This window comes from Denticeps clupeoides, chromosome 18 (assembly GCF_900700375.1).
Source record: "Denticeps clupeoides chromosome 18, fDenClu1.1, whole genome shotgun sequence".
In the NCBI taxonomy this organism is placed as follows: domain Eukaryota; kingdom Metazoa; phylum Chordata; class Actinopteri; order Clupeiformes; family Denticipitidae; genus Denticeps; species Denticeps clupeoides.
In genome coordinates, this window is record NC_041724.1 from 9070688 (window position 1) to 9088197 (window position 17510).

Genomic DNA, 17510 nt, shown 5'->3' on the forward strand with positions numbered 1-17510 from the left:
AATTGGTGCAAACAATCAAACAGGGGGCTGAAAAGGCTGCAGATCACAAATTAAACACAAGAACCCTCCAGGTGATTGACAGTTTTATTGATTGTTGCAGTGTGAGAGTTCTCTCTAATGCACTTTAAAGTGAACAGAATGAATGATTTCATTTTGTCCCGAATGGGTGGGCGACCTAGACAGATTCTGACATGGATTAGCCTCCTTCTGTGTCACTTGTAACCTGACCACACCCCCTCCTGTCATCGTGTCATCAACACCCCCAGCTCTCTGTGCTGAAGACCAGTCATCCCTCGGAGGTCACCTCCAACATGCCCTGCCCCGTCAGCTCTGGGGCTTAATGCTGCTGTCATCGCAGCTTTTTACTTGGACCATGGCAGCTCAGAGCATGGGTCTTCTGGTACAAAATTCTGCTCTGTTATTTCGAAGTCATTCATATACAGAACTTTAACATTTTTACACTCAGCCACTCATCAAAATAGAAAGAGCTTAAAATATCCAATTAAATATATAATGGATTACAACTTTCATTAAGATGCCACTTACACTGATTATAATTAGTGTTATTATAGAGAAGGTAGTATTCATATTATCATGTGGATTACAATAATAATTCTTCTTCTTAGTAGCAACACTTATATTTTACTTTTGATTGTTCCTATTGTGGGGCAGTGGGTGGCCTAGCGGGTAAGGAAACAGACTAGTAATCAAAAGTAATTATGACAGTGTCACATAGCAGAGCACCCCACACACTGCTCATGGCTGCCCGCTGTTCACCAAGAGTGATGAATTAAATGCAGAGGACACATTTTGTTGTGTCACTGCGTGCTGTTTCAGATTTATAGGATTGCTCTTAGTTTCCGTAGCAGTAGTAGTTTTGTGGATTTGTTGCTCTTATATTACTTATATAGTGGGGACTAGTATTCGTATTACTGTTCTTATTCTTCTACCCTTTTTATGGGCTGGTCACGTGATGCGCCCCTCCGTCTGCAGTGCTATACAGCCTGGTTTGGACAGGTGTGTGATAAGAGAGAACCTCCAGCGTTGTGACAGATGGACTTGTTTTGCTTGAGGTGATTGAGTCATCTGATAGGAATCAACTTCACTTGTCAGATTTGGTATTCCGCTGTTTGAGTGGGGGGTGGGGTCGGGTGTTGGGGTGGTGATGGGAGTCCTGCATGTTTAATGTGCAATGTGCATCGCTGCTGCGGATCTAACCTCACCAAGACTGCATTAAAAGCGAAAGCAAAGTCAAGGGCATACACTGTAAAAAGCCGTTCTTGAAATCGGTAAATATAATCCGTTTAAGTTGACAAAATATGCTTAACTATATTAGTCAGTGAGCTAAATCTGACATGATTGGGTAAATCATACCCACACTACTCAATTTTTAAGTATAAGAGCAACTGCATAAATCTGAAAGAGTTATGGACCACAATGTGCACATGCATCATGCACAGCATGAAGTGGGGCGGGATTCTTTTGCATGGTTTAATTTGCATGCGCCCGCCTACTAGGGATTTACAGTCATGGCTTGTGCATTCTGTGTCAGTGGCTTCGCAGCCATTTTTTGTTTCTCAAAAATTTACTTTTTTTTTTTTTACAGTGCAGTAGCATTCATTACTGCATTGTTAGCATCGGAAGGGGAGGGGATGTTACTGGGGAACACAACGTTTAGGTGATTGCAAGTTTGGTGGCTGGGTAGGTGACTGTGATCATTTGGAGTGCTCCCATCTGTCCCTGTATTATACAGCCATAGCTGAAATAGCCATCACATCTCATTGTCTTTGTGATCATTTTAATGATTAAAGATGCTGTTGTTTTCAGCCGGATATGTAAATTTACTGAATAGGTGGGGACTAACAAATGAAACAGACTAGTTATTAGTAAAGTAGTTGTCAGGATTGCCTGCAGCTGGGCTCCACACCTGACTCCAATCCTGACGCCCCATAAATGCCGGATGTTTCCGCCCCTTCTAGATCTCCGGCATTTTCGTGAACTTGACATTGTAACCGTGTGTTAGTATTTTCAGTTCTGGCAATCGCCACACGCCTGCGGGTTTGTTTACGTTTATTCCCTTTTATTTCCCATTTTTCGCCACCGCGCCATTGTTTATTTGTATTTGTTTGTTTATTTAATAATAATAAAACCCTTCCCAGCATGTCAGACCTCTGCGCTTCCTTCTCCCGTAAGCCCGAAGACGTGACCGTAGTTTTAACAAATGTGTACAAAATAAGTAGTTAGCTTCATAATGCACTGATAAGTATCAGTGAGATTTTACCAAATTTGTTTAGGTGTTTCTTATCTTGTAATTAAGGTAATAATATTTACTATTAATATGCAGATAAGTGTTAGTTGGATTGCAAATTGTTACCTCCATTATTGGGTACGTTCTATAGGTTGATTTTTATAGTGTACTCCGTAGCATCTGGGATTTCCACAACATACATTAAAATATATGAATGTCAACTGAGGGTAATAGGCTAATTAACATAAACAATGAGGCTTGTAAAAGGCTTCGAAGATTTATTGTTACACAGCAGATCATCGTATTTTCCTGATGTTCAGCATCTGCCTTTCTGTTCCTGCTTGACTAGAACGTTCAAGGCAACACAAGCAGATTAAAAAGGAAAGTCATGTGAAAACGTGTTTTTAATATTCATGTTTAATATTCATGTTAATATCTGTCATCGCAGAGGTCTAATGTAGTGTTTCCCCATTGCATAATGTACTTTTATACTCCGAACTCCGTTGTACTGAAATACTTTCCCTACAGCAGGCAACATTTTATACTTTTTCTTATGTTTGATTATCATGTTTTCATTTTTCAAGGAAGTATAATTAATGATAATTTGCAATGCTTCTTGAACAGCACAAATAATAAATTATAATGACTGTAAAGTAACAAATTTACACACAAAGCAAAAAGTTTTATATTTTAGGACTCAATAGGCTCCAGATTTTTGACTTGAAGCGAAACTGTGTACTTCATAGGATATTTAGGGATATGCAATGACTCTATATGTTTATATACATGAACTGAGACAGGAATGATAGCTCTCTGTTACTTTCTTTAGAAAGAGAATTATTTATCAGCCTAAGATTACAGATGGCCTGTCACCTCATTCAAGTTTTGTGTGCTGAAGGACCCAACTCTGTTTAAACACACACACACACACACACACACACACACACACACACAACCTGACCCTTCTTTTACCTTTGTTCAAACATGTCTCACAGCTGTCCACCACACACAGACACACACACACTCTCCTTTTATCTATTTAGGCTGCGCAACTCCTCTGTGGTAAACAGCGAATGGCTTGGTGTATAGCTGGGAAAATATCAGATTAGCGATCTCAGCCTCTTCATCCCGACCTGCTGCCGCAGCAGATTGGAGCACATGAGGATGTGGACACTTCAGACGCTAAAAAAATTTGAAAGGTGTGAGACAAGCCAAGGGATTAATCGAGTTTAGTGGGTGCAGAGGGATTCATCTGTGCAAAAACTGGATGGACGTGTAATTGGATATCATGAGAAATACTGAAATGAGGCCCGGCCCAGTGGTGCGTCACACATCTAACGTCCCTTTCCAACCCTAATCATGATGTGTGATCACCATTTTTATCTAAATACGGTGGTGGGTGAGAATAATGTCAGGTCCCAGTTGCACTCAGCTCATCGCCCCCGCCCCACGGGACGTCTTCATTCCACACAAGAGCCTCGTTAGCACTCCATTCATCTCCACTCTTTGTTCCGGAGGGGTGGCTTTGCCCTCAGGGCGTGTAGGAGATGACCCCGCTTCTGACCTCAGGACCTGCAGGCATCCACCTGGACACATGGCGTGACGCGAGTCCGCAGGAGGCGGTGTGACCATAACCGACCAATTGGGGGCAGTATAGAACCACATTAAAGGTCTGTGCACTGGGCTGCTGAAGGAGTTTAAAGTTTTCCTCACTTGAAGTTAATCATTTTATTTAAAAGACAGAGGTAGGAGCAAAGGATTATATGAGGTCTGATTATTTTTGTGAAATAATTGCATTTACAAGTCAGGATTTAGGTTTTACTTTCTTGACAAACTAGACTACACAGGATGACAACTGCCTGTTTAAAGTGTATTAATAAGAGGAACCAAGACATGCATGTTTGAGGTAAAATTATAGTGTTTTTAATTTATTTTATTTTCTGCACATTCTCATTAAAAAAGCTGAAGTCACTTCTCATTTAAAAAGCCAGAGGGTCATGTGACATCCCTGCATTCCTGCCTTCTGTGATGGTCAGAGATGCTCTGGCTGATCCGTCCACCTCGTCATGAGAGGCAAGATAAGCTTTTCTTCTACTTGAAGTCTAAGTCTGGTGAGCTCTGCTGAAGAGGCTTGTTGAGTGTAACCCAATAATGGACTGGATCACAGACACCTCCTCGGCCTCGGAGCTTGGTATACTGAGGTCGGAAGTGTTGACCCTTGCCTCTGGAAGTGAGGGGTCGGGAGAACGGGGAACGACAGGGTGGGAACAGGAGTCGGCGGGGGCTGGTCGGGTCAGCTGAGACAAAGAGGACGCTGGCAGGGCAACTGCACCGGAGCTGTTAGTTCAGGCGGAGTCTGAACACAATAAATGTCTTTCTTAAAATAGACAAAAAAGAAATGTTTTCATACCACCATGGGGTCTGTTGTGCCAGGTGAGAATGCTGGAATGGACACACCGTTAAATACTGCCACTGCTTTGGGCCTAGAGGAGTTTTCAGAAATCAAAAAATCTAATACGAAAATGACAACTTTGATATAGAAAAGGGACTTCTTAGTAAATAAGAATAAATAAGCATTATGCAATAACATAAAAATAGATATTTATTTTTCCCTAGGGGAATCAGAATTGCACTTTCAGACCCTTGGTAAACATAGCCCCTCATAACTCAAATGCAGCAGTTCATGCTAAAATTTGCCTCATGTCTTGGCCTGACACAGGCCACCCCTGTGGCATATTGATGGAACAGAGGGTGATCTATGCTCTTGCTGTGGCACCAGTGGATGAAACTCTAATCCTTCCTAGCAGAATAAATCTCTGCTGCATTTTATTTATGCCCTCTGTGAGCCTTTGTTCCCCTTTTAGTGGCTGCATTGGAAGATAAAGCAGATATTCAAAAAATTCGTCCGTTCGAGGGCTGAGATAACACAAGATTTATGTCCATGTGATGCATGCTGGGAGGAGTAATTGGGAGTCCTTTGATGTGCCAGGGACATAAGAGGTTGGGAGTCGCCCAGGACCTTCAGCTGCTTATTAACCTAAAAGTGACTGTACTTTTACCTGATGTAGAAAATACACACCACAATAGTCTAATTAGATTCTTTTGTGATATCATGAATTTGGACAATTTGGACATAAATTCAGTGTTCTCAGAAGGCATTGTACCATATGTAGTTAAAATAACCTAGCACACTACTTAATGGAATATTAATAACATTTTACTACTATTTTTATTTGAAAATAAATTCTACTGTCTGGCAAAATGTGTTAAAATTGAAGATAATGCAAAATAGAGCACTTTATTTTCCTTTAGTCCCTAATTTAGACATTTGGAAAAAAAAAAAATAAAAAAAAAAAAATATATATATATATATAATAAAAAGTAAAAAGAACATTTAATTTTTCTATTAGATAACAGCTACATTTATATAAAAAATAACACAACATAAAGATATTGTAAAGTGACAGGTTTACTTATTTTTATTTGTCCTCCCCAAGTTTCTACAGGGAAGAGAAATGCGGGTGTCTTTACATACCAGAGGTGTGGGAGGAATGAAGGGGGGGCAGGTCATTAGACTGGATCCCAAAACCAGATTAGCTTTAAGATGAACAAGTAATAAAGTCATTACGGCATCTTAATTATGGGCCTTGTCTGGCAGCAGGATTGGGCTGAATAATAACAGTTGTCTCAGTCAATCACCGGCCACAGCACTGCCACCCAGTAAATTCTGCCACAATGTAGACAAAGTCTTGCAGCTTCTGTAAACACCGCCCAGCTTTTCTCTTCATCTTTGTTAAGATTATCCCCGCCTCAGGTGGTGAATCTTCCTCCCTCTCATCTTTCACCAAAAACTTCCTCCCATTCAACCGCCCTTTTATTTTGTCTTCCTGCACAGCCGAATGTAAACAGACTTGGTGACATGTTCAGTTTGAGGGGGCTGAGGCGCAGGCCGAGCTGCGCCAGCTTCATACGCCGTCACCTGAGAGCCTTCACAAACGCCGTTGGCGCTGGTGACACTTTAATCCCGTGGTTTAGGCCTGGTAACTGAGACATGACAGGGGGAAGGCAGGAAGAAGAGGGGGTCAGGGCTCCACAAGCTCTACTAATCACACCCACTTGCGTTCAGAAGGGCCCTGACCTTTCCGGGGGAACCTTTTTCTTCTCGGTACATGACTCTGAGCTCCCACAAGAGAAAAATTATGACCCTATTCCACCCCTCTCCAAAATATGTTGACCGCAACTTTTGACCACAGTTCTGTAACAACATTTTCGGTTCTTCTGTTTTCTTCTGGTAAAAGTAGAAGGGAGGAACCCAATTAGGTTAAAGCATTCAGGGTAGCATTCGTGGCATTTTTCTGGAACAGCTTCTTGGTGGGAGTCCCTTCCTGATTGTGGTAATGTCACCGTCTGACCGTCTGGGCTGCTTCTTTGTGCAGTGTGCCCAGAGGAATGCTGGGACTTTTCTTTTTGTGTTTTGTGTGTGTGTGTGTGAAATACTACTACAATTTGTGCCAAGGCCAGATCGGAAGCGCTCTTATACTGCCGCGGCCCTTTTTTAAAATATGGGCAAGGTGGTGCCAGACAAACAGCCATTAACGCCCCCACCATGACCATATGAGCTGAACAGCGGTGTCCACGAAGGTTTGCGCAGGCTTGTTCTAAAACTGTCACCAGCTTGAACTACGGCACAGTTGCCATGATGACTTCACACTGGCCAAGCGTCCCGCCGTGGCCTCACGCATGATTTGCGTATCGCAGAAATGCGCATTAAAACTACGATGAAAAGATGGCTCAGAGGACCATCTGTCCCAGCGAGTGGGACTGCAAGAAGTCGAACCAGCAGCCTCGACTCCGGGGTCAGGCCGCAGTGCTATCACGCTGACTGACGTTTCCTCGTGATAAACAAGGGGCTTAGTGTGTATACTGAGTCTGCGCTTTAATTCACAAAGCTAATAAATGAGATTGCAGCACTTGCTGACCGCTGACTGAACCTACACTCCCACAGAAACTGCCGGAAATAAATACATTTTAAAAACCTGCCCATTAAAATGAAAGGAAACTGGACGGAACAGGCCGATGACTCGGACGCTCGGCGCCAATTATATTAGAAATGCATGTATAATTTGAAGGCACCCTTGCAAACCCACAAAAACACAGCAGGGACCAGATGACCGACAAACAGGGGCGAGCAGAGCCACATCAGAGCGCCTGGGCATCCTTTCCATCTCCAAGCCTTTTCACACAGCAGCTTTGAAGTCCCCATTCACTGCTTTGTCTCCTCCACCAAACGGCTGCAGACATCTCAAAAAAATGAGAGAGAGAGAGAGAGAGAGAGAGAGAGAGAGCGAATGCAAGATGGAAAAAAGCGCTCACATCCCTTCCCATCATTACGTCCCTGCAGAACAGGCCACTTCTCCTTAAGTGTGTATTTCATTAGCATTCTTACAGAGAGCTACAGGGCTGAGGATAAAGGAGCCACTTCTACGGGTCCTGCCAATCACACATGAAATGAAGGCGCCTTAATTAAACTGGATTAAGGCACCATCTTTTGTTGCTCTCTAATCCCCATTCTTGGGCATTCTTTTAGCCCCGGTTTCAGGAGGCAGGGCCTGGAGCCCACACAATCCGTAATTTTCACTCGATATCTCAAAGTGGAGTTTGACCTAATGTTTGACAGACACGATGCACTTCCAATGTCTTTTACTTCTATTAATATGGCATACATCCTGGTGCACACACAAAACCCATCTCCCGTTATTAACTTTACAGACAGTCACAAACACATTTGGGAAGAGTTCTCGTACCTTCTGCTTGAGTTTATTGATCTCATGGTGTGGTGGGAGAGAAGCAGATTTCTATGGTCATTTCTTGCTGTAATAATCATCCAAAATTAAGATTTTCTTAATAAATATATAGATCAGTGTTGACAGCAGTTAAAAATGGACATTTTTGACATGCACACAGCTGAGATGTACAGAAATGCTATATAAAGGGAATATTCACTTCATGCGCATGACTGAGTTTAGGGTCCTGATGTCTTGTGGATCCTCCTGAGCCAGTCGTTTCTGGCCATTAGGCTGTAGGACATGTCATGTGGATCAGTTAAGACACTGAGTGGCTGTTGAGGGAGTGTTGACAAGGTTGCTTTCTGGGGCAGTTGTGGTCGTCAGCACCGTTACTAATCCATTAGAGACAGGAAGAGGTCTGCATGATTGAGAAGGGAGTTGACAGTGCAAAATTTCACACAGTAATTCAGAAAATCTTAATATCGCTAGCTGTCAAACACAACTTCTGCTAGCTGTCTAACACGATTTTTCAGAAGAAATGATGAACAAAACCTCTCCAGACATGATACTGTATTATGCTGCACTGCATTATACCTCGTTGCAAATCGTCCCATTTTTACGTATCCATATTTAACATGCCGCTTGCTTGAAACGTTTATTCTAAAGCATAGTCAATTGTACCAAGCAAATGCAGAGCCCAAAATACACAAAAAGGCACAATAGTGTTAAGATTAATGAGTAGCTTAAGCTTGAGTGAACAGTGACAATGTGGAGGCATTTTCAAGCAAAGCTAATTGATTTAATGAGCTATCGTTCACAAAACAAAGCAAATGTATTTGCTCTGTTAACTATGAAAGCTGCCATTTCTGCACAATACTGATTTAATTTACAGCTACAATATATAATATTATGAAAGTACACGAGTATTAGGAAACTTATCTTTTGGTTGAAGCTAGAAAAAAATTTAGATTATAAAATGGTTAGCTTGGTAGCTTCAAAAATAAGTGCAAGTGATAGCTCAACAACAAGCAAGGACTGTGTTTTTAATGGAGCTAAATCCAACTTGCACATCAAATAAAGCATTCTATATTGGGGTTTTCATAAAATAATTCCTTACTGTAGTTTTGACTGGTTAGACTGGAACATGTTTTTGACTGGTTAGACTGGAACATGTTTAGTTTCTTAGCTTGTTAGCTGGGATGCTAGTCAGTGTGAAAATACTAGAACTGCTAGGAGCCAAACACCCAGGAGGTAAATTATGTCTTTAAGAAAAAATACAATATATTATAGGCTATATCAGGGATTTCATTTTTCTAGGCATTTGCTAGAACACCCAGGCGCTCTAAGAAAGAAATACAATGAATTTGAGAATAAATTATTATAGGCTATATCGGAGATTTTATTTTTGATAATCATGAAGATGTTTACCCAGAGAGACATTGGTAAAAGTGCCCCCCTGTGCAAATTCTTGTTTCACAGCAATAAAGTCTTATTTGGCAGCATGTTCTAACGTGGCAAGACCTCTCATTGCATTTTCGATATTTGAACTAAGTAGAAAGTGCACAGAAGCAACACACTGTGATGGAATAAGTGCATGAGGCTGTCATTTCTGCCTTTTTTTTTTCTCTAGTGAACATGTCAGTGCACTGACACGACTTGAATACATGTCTGCTTTCTGCTACGGCCATTTTTACCTTCCCTGGAGCAGTTGGCCTGATTTGTCTGCGTCTTTGTGTCCTGTGTAAGCCTGTGACAGCTCAGTCCCGACCGATAGGACCCACGGGGTAATCTTCACCTCCAGATAAAGAGAGATAAAGTCACTTGACCCCAATAGTGCCACTATGATCCTGGAGCCTGACTGAATTTCACCGTTTTGCAATGGCCATCAAACTGCAATATTCTGTCTTCTTCGTTCATCTTCTTCTGCTTACACATATGTAAAACATGGATCCCTCTTTCAACAATGGGCTCATTGTCTTTTAACCCTTTCAGCTTAACGTGCAATATACAGAATAACAATGCAATATTTTCTATTGTTACTCTCATTGTTTCGAGGGGGAGTAACGGAAAGAAAAAAATCAGTAAAGGTGACACTTAGCGAATGCTGAAACAATGTGGGCATGACAGAAGCCAAGACCTCTGCCTCAAGGTCAGGGTGCCGGACGTCTATTAATAGCCGATAAGCGATGCCTTCATAAACTTTCTTCAGATAGTAGAGCGCTGAAGCTGGAGATGGTGCTGTGTCTTTATTCTTTGCTATTTTACACAATGTGCCAAATATTACACGGATGATGGCTGACAACAAGAGTGGACAACCAACATTTGCTCACAGGCAAAGGCAATTCAATATTTTTGAAACCCTCTTTGCAGTTTGTGCCTTTCAACAAACTTATGAATATTGTGAAAATGGTACTTAATTAGGGGCTGTGTTTTAAACTTCAACCCCAACCAATCATTGACAGAATAAATGAAGACACTTTCCAAAAGTTGGACATTTCTGTATCGTGAATGCTGTTTTGACTGATCATTGTAATATTCTAATAATTTGAGATACTGGATTTCTGATTTGCAGGAACATAAACCCCAAAATTTCACTTGTAAAAGATTTAACATGTATGAAGATATATCTCTTATAATTAAATTCTGAAAACAAATGGCCTTTTGGAGATGCAGTAGCAGAGTGTGGACTAGAGATGAAAAAGAAACACAGAGAATAAGTATAACATAAGGGTGATCAAAATACAGTATACATTTGTACATTTTTTTATGTACATACACACCTGTGCAAATGCAGAAAACCAGTCATGGGATAGTAATAGTAATCCTGAACTCAAATAAGCAGCCATGCCTGAAGTTCACAAGGCATGAGCTTCTACATTTGTTCACACACTGTTATGGCAGATCTATGCTGCTATGTAAACAAGTCCCGTGATGATAATCCAGCTTCGGTCCCCGCATTGGCTGCACACTGAGGCCTTTTGTAAAGCTGTGGTCAGGGAATGTTGTCTCCATTATGTATTATGCAGAACACATTTACCGAACAGTGACGTTTCTCACACAACTGGAAAAGATGTTCTGTGTGTTCCGCATTCATAAAACCACGAAGGGCCATTGCATTGCCGGCAGCGCTTATGACTCATGGCCTCCTGATATGAATTATAAAACACGTGCATTAGCAAGGCTTCCATTGCAATGCTCCACCCATCAATTATGCAAAGCTTTATTTGTTTTGGAAAAAATGTACTGTTGTAATCCATCAATATATGTTAACACATAAACTCAGACTATACACAGGTTGAATACATCATCGTTCATTCAGTAATTCATTCATCATAAAATATGATTTATTGAACAAAATACAGTGATCTTAATAAGAAGACAGATTTAAATATGACATATTAACTGGGGATGGATGAGCTGCTGAACAGCCAAGGTCTGAGGCTGCATGTCGCCATGGCATGTGTAACGTCACTGATATACCCATCTCTTCACACTGGAGGTGTGAGGCTGGGGAAGGTGCCAGAAGTGTTCAGCTGATGCGGCAATGTCACAGTCCCATCGGCGGTCCATATCTAGCAACAACCCCCCCACACCCACCCACTCATATCACTTTCCCCGGCAAATTACGCTTGTGCTAAATCAATCCGGCCGCTGAGGATCACTCTCAGACCTTAACAAAGCACATTAAGCTCGGGTAGTGGGAACGCGTCCATGTCATTGCCATGTCATCCCAACCTCGGGTCTCAATAATCAAATCTGCTTGTAGGCGCTCCCTCAAGCCACCACTTCCCATTCTGCTTGAGATCAGGATCTTGCACTGCTGGTACTGCCTATGTCAGTGTCCGGTTTTCAGTGCCATTACGATGGGACACTGAAGGACCTTTTGTAGCCTCTGTAAATCCAACGACTTTGAAAAACAATCCAATGTGCCGTTAGCAGAATATGTGCAAAAGCTGTTTTTCTACTGAATGAGAAGCAGGAGATGAAGCCAGTAGGGTTCTCACACCTCCACCAAACCTTCCTTGCCTCGACACCTGAGTTGGTAACAGGACCGACTTGCCACAGGCCCATGCCGGCCTTCTTTCATGGAGGAGACGTCTTCAGAAGCATCATTAAACCACTTTAGGTCCGGCGGCCCGTTCCGGTGTGTTCTCTCGTCCTTGCCAGGCCAGGTTTGGCGCAGCTGTGAAACTAATCAGCGGCGGTGGGAGCAAGCCGAGCCTTCCCCCTCCGCCAGCTTACGGGCGGGTATCAGGTATCTCCGTAGCCTGTCTGCTGGGACATGGCAGCCTCTTTCGTCTGTGGGCCACTGTTTGCGGTCGCCATGGAAACGCGGTGCGCTCTCCCCCGCGGCGCGGGAGCTTGTTGATGCGGATTCTTGGCACTCGAAGCTCGCAGTCATCTGTTGCCACTCTGACAACCGCCAGCCACAAAGGCTTTGCCAAGAGGGATGGGCTCATGCCACCAACAACAATAACCAATGTTACTGGGAGATTATTTTTCACCCCTCCACAGATTCATACCCCTTGATTTGAAAAAAAAAATGGCCATGATTTTCGTCTGTCTGCTCACAGCATATTGTATTGCAAAGTTTGGCTTTTTGGGTGCGCTGGTCTATCGCAGAGCTGCTGGTCAATGCATCTGCTTCCATCTGCTCTGGAAGAGGTTCTTCCTCTAATCCCCGTTCATGCTCAGATGGCACCTATCTGACACTAAGGAGAACCCCCCACCCACCCTGCCTCTCGGGTTCAGCATCCCAGTCTGCTGGTAAATCAGCCCGCGACATCAGGGGGGACGACGGGTATCACAGGCTCACAAACGACCCGCCACCGGACCAACCAAATCGACCAACAGGGGGCGACATGACCTACAAAAGGCAGACGAGGGGAAATTTCTTACATTTCAGCAAAGAGATAATAATCTAGAAGACAAAGGAATATCCTTATTTTGTTTTGGAGGTTCTTATTACAACATTGTAGATGTTATTATTTAGCGACATATCAATATATTATTGTACTCGGAAGGAATTTCATTTTGTCCGATTAATGTATATTAATTATGAACTCTTGTTACTGAGCATTTTATTGCAATAAAGCAAATCCTTTTTTGTGTAATTTTTGTTATTTGGGAGTTGCAGGTTCTAGATTTGTGCGTCTCCACACAGGTGCCTCGGTCGGAATCGCCGCGAACAGCCGAAATCGCAGCGCGCCCTCTGATTGGTCCAGAGCAGACGCGCAGGGCGTCGGGTTACAGTAGCAGCTTCTCTCGCACGGCGATCCGGCGCGATCCGCCAGATCCCGCTTAACTCTCCCCGAGTGTCGGAGACTCAGCCCGAGCCGGGGGTCGCGCTACCGGAGACTCAGCCCGATCCGGGGGTCGCGCTGCCACAGACTCAGCCCGAACCGGGGGTCGCGCTGCCACAGACTCAGCCCGAACCGGGGGTCGCACTGTCGTCCGGTGCCACAGACTCAGCCCGAGCCGGGGGTCGCGCTACCGGAGACTCAGCCCGAACCGGGGGTCGCGCTGTCGGAGACTCAGACCGCCCGGAGCCAGAGACGCCGGCGACGCGCGTTTGATGGAAGTCGCATCCCTGACACCGGAACCTGCATCCTGACGATTTGGACTTTTGCGCGTGTTCGTGGTTTTTTATTCTTATTATTTATTTGTATTCATTTTTTTCGGCGCTGGAGGAGGATGCGGCCGATGCGCGTGAACTGAAGAACCGGAGGTCACCTGCGAAGTTCTCTCCCCCGGGACGGACTTGGCGACGCGCACCGCGGCCGCCGCTCCGGGCTCCAGGCGCGACGCGGACAGGGACATGCGTCCCCCGCGCCGCCGCTGACAGACGACGCGCACCATGGCCGGACTCGGCTGCTGGAAATGTTACCTCTGGATCTTTACCGTGGCGTGCAGGGCGGCGGTGCCGCTCGCCAAATCGCTGGACACGATCATCTGGAGCTCCCAAAACCCCAAGTGAGTGTCGGAAGCCCAAATTCTGTCTGGCCCGGCTCATGCTCTGCTTCATTAGACGATTAATAATCAGCTAAATAACCAAATTCGAAGCCTATCAATAAAACATAGTTCAAGGTGTCTGATACACCTTACTTGGCATTGTTGTTATTAAGTAGGAGTTGCACCCAGTTTACAACTAATGGGGTGTCATCTCTTTAAGTCCGTAAATTGCGGCCTTTCGGTGCCCCTGCTCCTCAGGAAAGGAGTGGAAGAAAAAGAAATTACAAAAATAATCAGCTTCAAGGTCAAAGGTCAGCCACATGAACTATCTTTGCGACAGTTAATTAGCTCCAACTAATTGGTAAGTTTTGCAGCCTCTCGGTAGACTTCGGCGAGCGGTCGGCCCTGACGTGCCGTCGGTAATTTCTCGGCTCGTCTAAATGGGTCTAAATTTTACGCTCCATAGAACGAGACAAACTTTACCAGCTCCCGCAGAGACGGGTGCTTCTGCAGGAGACCCGAGTCAGAGACAATTATTAATAGTCATAATCTGGCCTTGTGTGCATTCGTCCGGTGCCGTATCACAGTTTAACTTCGCCACCCGCGACCGTGTTCAGAAATGAGTGTTAGAATTGCCACGCTGGGCTTTAGGAAATAATCTTTTTTTTTTTTTTCGTAATCGTAATGCTTGCATATGGGGGGGGGGGGGGCATAAAGAGAAAGAAACCAAGAACAAATAACAGCTTAGAACCTGAAAATTCTGCATTTGTATGGTGGTCTGGGAACTTTGGAATGAATGTTCTAGGCCTGCTGTTGCACGAATCCCTGAAAAAATATTTCTAACACTTTTATTAATGTTAAATGATGACAGAGACATAAAAAATAAAAATGGTATTCAGGGCGTATCCAAGTATCCGTACACGACTTCTCAAGGGTTTGTGAAGGATTTGAACTACATCCCGTCCCCTTGATACTTTAATCCCCCCCACACACACACACTCACACACTCACACACACACACACACACACACACACCGGTTTCTGGTGCTGGCGAAAATCAATTAATATCCATTTCCCTGTTTTCATGTATGCACCTGTGAGCCGATGAGTTCCATTATCGCTCGGCAACTCATTAAAAACGAACGGCGCGTGTTCTGTAACGCCGCGCGCAGCCCCCGCATTCGAGGCGTGGCAGAAAGCATGGGGTCTACCTGCCTGCGAAGGCCTCGTTGTTGATGCACCACCGCTCCTTAGCCGCTCGGCGCAGCCAGATAACGCCGGGGAGAGTGTCCGGTGTCCCGTCTAGATTTACGGCCCGCTGGATCCTCTTCCCGCTTTAGGGACCGCTACCGCCGAGCGCAATAAATGAATCCCGCCCGGCCCCTTCCCCGCCTGAACAATAACAGCGCGATCCCGTGCCGCACTTCCAAATACGCCGTGAGTTATGGTGCCGGCAACTCTGCACCGTGGCCTTCTGCTTCCCTCCGACTCTGCAACTTTGGCAAGTTAGTCTGGATGAAGATCTTGTTTAACGGGGGGGGGAGGGATCCCTCCTATTCCCAAAAGCAGGGGTTGACTCAATTAATTTTAATCTCGCATATGGATCATTTACGGGCGTGGAAATGTAAGCACCGATGGGAAACGAGAGAAGAAGAAGAAGGAAAGAACGCGTCTCTTTTACACGGGGCTGTCAAAACAGCAGCCCCCCAGCACTAGAAAATAAATCAATATCCCAGTACACACGAGACCCGCTTATCGTAGCCGACATGTTCGTCATCATATGGGTGAATGCCTGAGAAAACGAGTCCATGATGCATGGATGCAAAGCCATTTTGGGGTTACAATTACCGATACCTTCTTGTATAAAGCCATCAGGTGGAGGGGAGGTCCTGTAGAAACGGAATATTATTAATAAGCATTAATATGTATGAATAGATGTAATATAGGATGTGTGTGTATATATATGCTGATTTTGTTGTGGTTTTGGGTAAGTAGCTGGCTGGTGGATTTGTAAGCTTTAACATGCATTAGTGAAGTGAAGGGATTGTCACATGTGATACACAGCAGCACAGCACACGATGCACACAGTGAAATTTGTCCTCTGCATTTAACCCATCACCCTGAGTGAGCAGTGGGCAGCCATGACAGGCGCCCGGGACGGTGCTTTGCTCAGTGGCACCTCAGTGGCACCTTGGCAGATCGGGATACGAACCAGCAACCTTCTGATTACGGGGCCGCTTCCTTAACCGCTAGGCCACCACTGCCCCGATTATTATGATTAATATTAAACATCTGTCCAACAATGAATCGTATAACTGGATCAGGTATCGGTACCGGTGTGCCGATCTACAGAACCGATCTACTCAGCCAAATTGTAGGCTCGTCTGTGGTATCGGTATCGGAACTGAGGAAGCCGGATCGGTGCGTCCCCAGCCATGTGTTTTTGGTGAGAAGAATAGTGAGATACATATTGTGGACATGTGGACAAAACCTAACGGCTTGTAATTCTCTGTACCCTGCTTCGATGAAAGTTGCCAAAGTCATCCTCATTTAGCTCCCCTCACATCCTTCCCCCCTCTTCTCCCTCTCGCTATTCCCTCGTTTTGGCTTCTGTGTCATATGTAATAAATCAGCCGTCACCGGCTGCGCTGTAGTTAACACATTAAAGTCAGGACAGGACGCGGAGTCCCGACACGGCCTGTGATGTTACTGTGATCACCGGTGACAGTCTGGAGATGGACTGGCCCTCGTCCAGCCATGAGACCTCCCCTGGAAACCTGTTTCTTTCCTCCTCCGTGCAGAGCGAGGTGTCACAGGACCGTTTTTGTGCCCCTTCGCCCCTGTGGCCTACTGCCCCTTCCCCCCTCCACCCTTCTTCTCCACCAGCCGGACTCTGATCACATTTCCCAGTGATACAGATCTCATTACAAAGACCAAGGACTTAGAGCCTTCTCAGTACTACTTAGCTCAGGAATAATGCGGCAGTAGAAACCAGCTATTGTGCAAGATCCTGGACGAACGGCTATTCCACTCACAGGAAGCAACTGGTCCGGCCGCTTTAAAGGGCTGCTCAGCCTGGGGCGGCCTCAGAAACAGCTGCGCCTGTGGCCAGGATGCTTTTCCCCTCAAAAAACATGAGCTAACTGGATCCAACCTTTCATGGGAGACATGGGATGGAGCTGCGATGCTAGTAAATCACTCTTAAATGTTCTTGTATTTGCTCGAATGAATATAAGAACAAATATCAAAGCTACCAATAGCCAAAACTGCAATGAGCAAGAACCTTTTGTACCCTACGTGTCCTCTTCATCTGGTTCTCAACTTATATTGCATTTGCTTGTATGCTCTTATATTCTTATAAACAATAGGCATCGAGCGGTTTGGCATGCAGTTCCTTCTGGGGCCCGGGTTTGGCCACAATACCACAATAAATATCTAGGTTCATACCAAAGCATTACATATCCAGGAGGAGACATGAATCATTGTGAGAGTTAAAGTTTTGTAGTACCAAAGCTTTAATACTT

General features: G+C 44.5%; 1 protein-coding gene across 1 annotated transcript in view; it reads left to right on the plus strand.

Moving 5' to 3' along the window:
- The first annotated feature begins 13248 nt into the window (after positions 1 to 13248).
- LOC114768470 (ephrin-B1-like) overlaps positions 13249 to 17510 on the plus strand; it is a 40637-nt gene continuing 36375 nt past the window's right edge. The window contains exon 1 of the mRNA XM_028960784.1: positions 13249 to 14007. Within this exon, the coding sequence (XP_028816617.1) occupies positions 13892 to 14007 (116 nt within the window). The 5' untranslated portion in view covers positions 13249 to 13891. The remainder of the gene's footprint in view (positions 14008 to 17510) is intronic.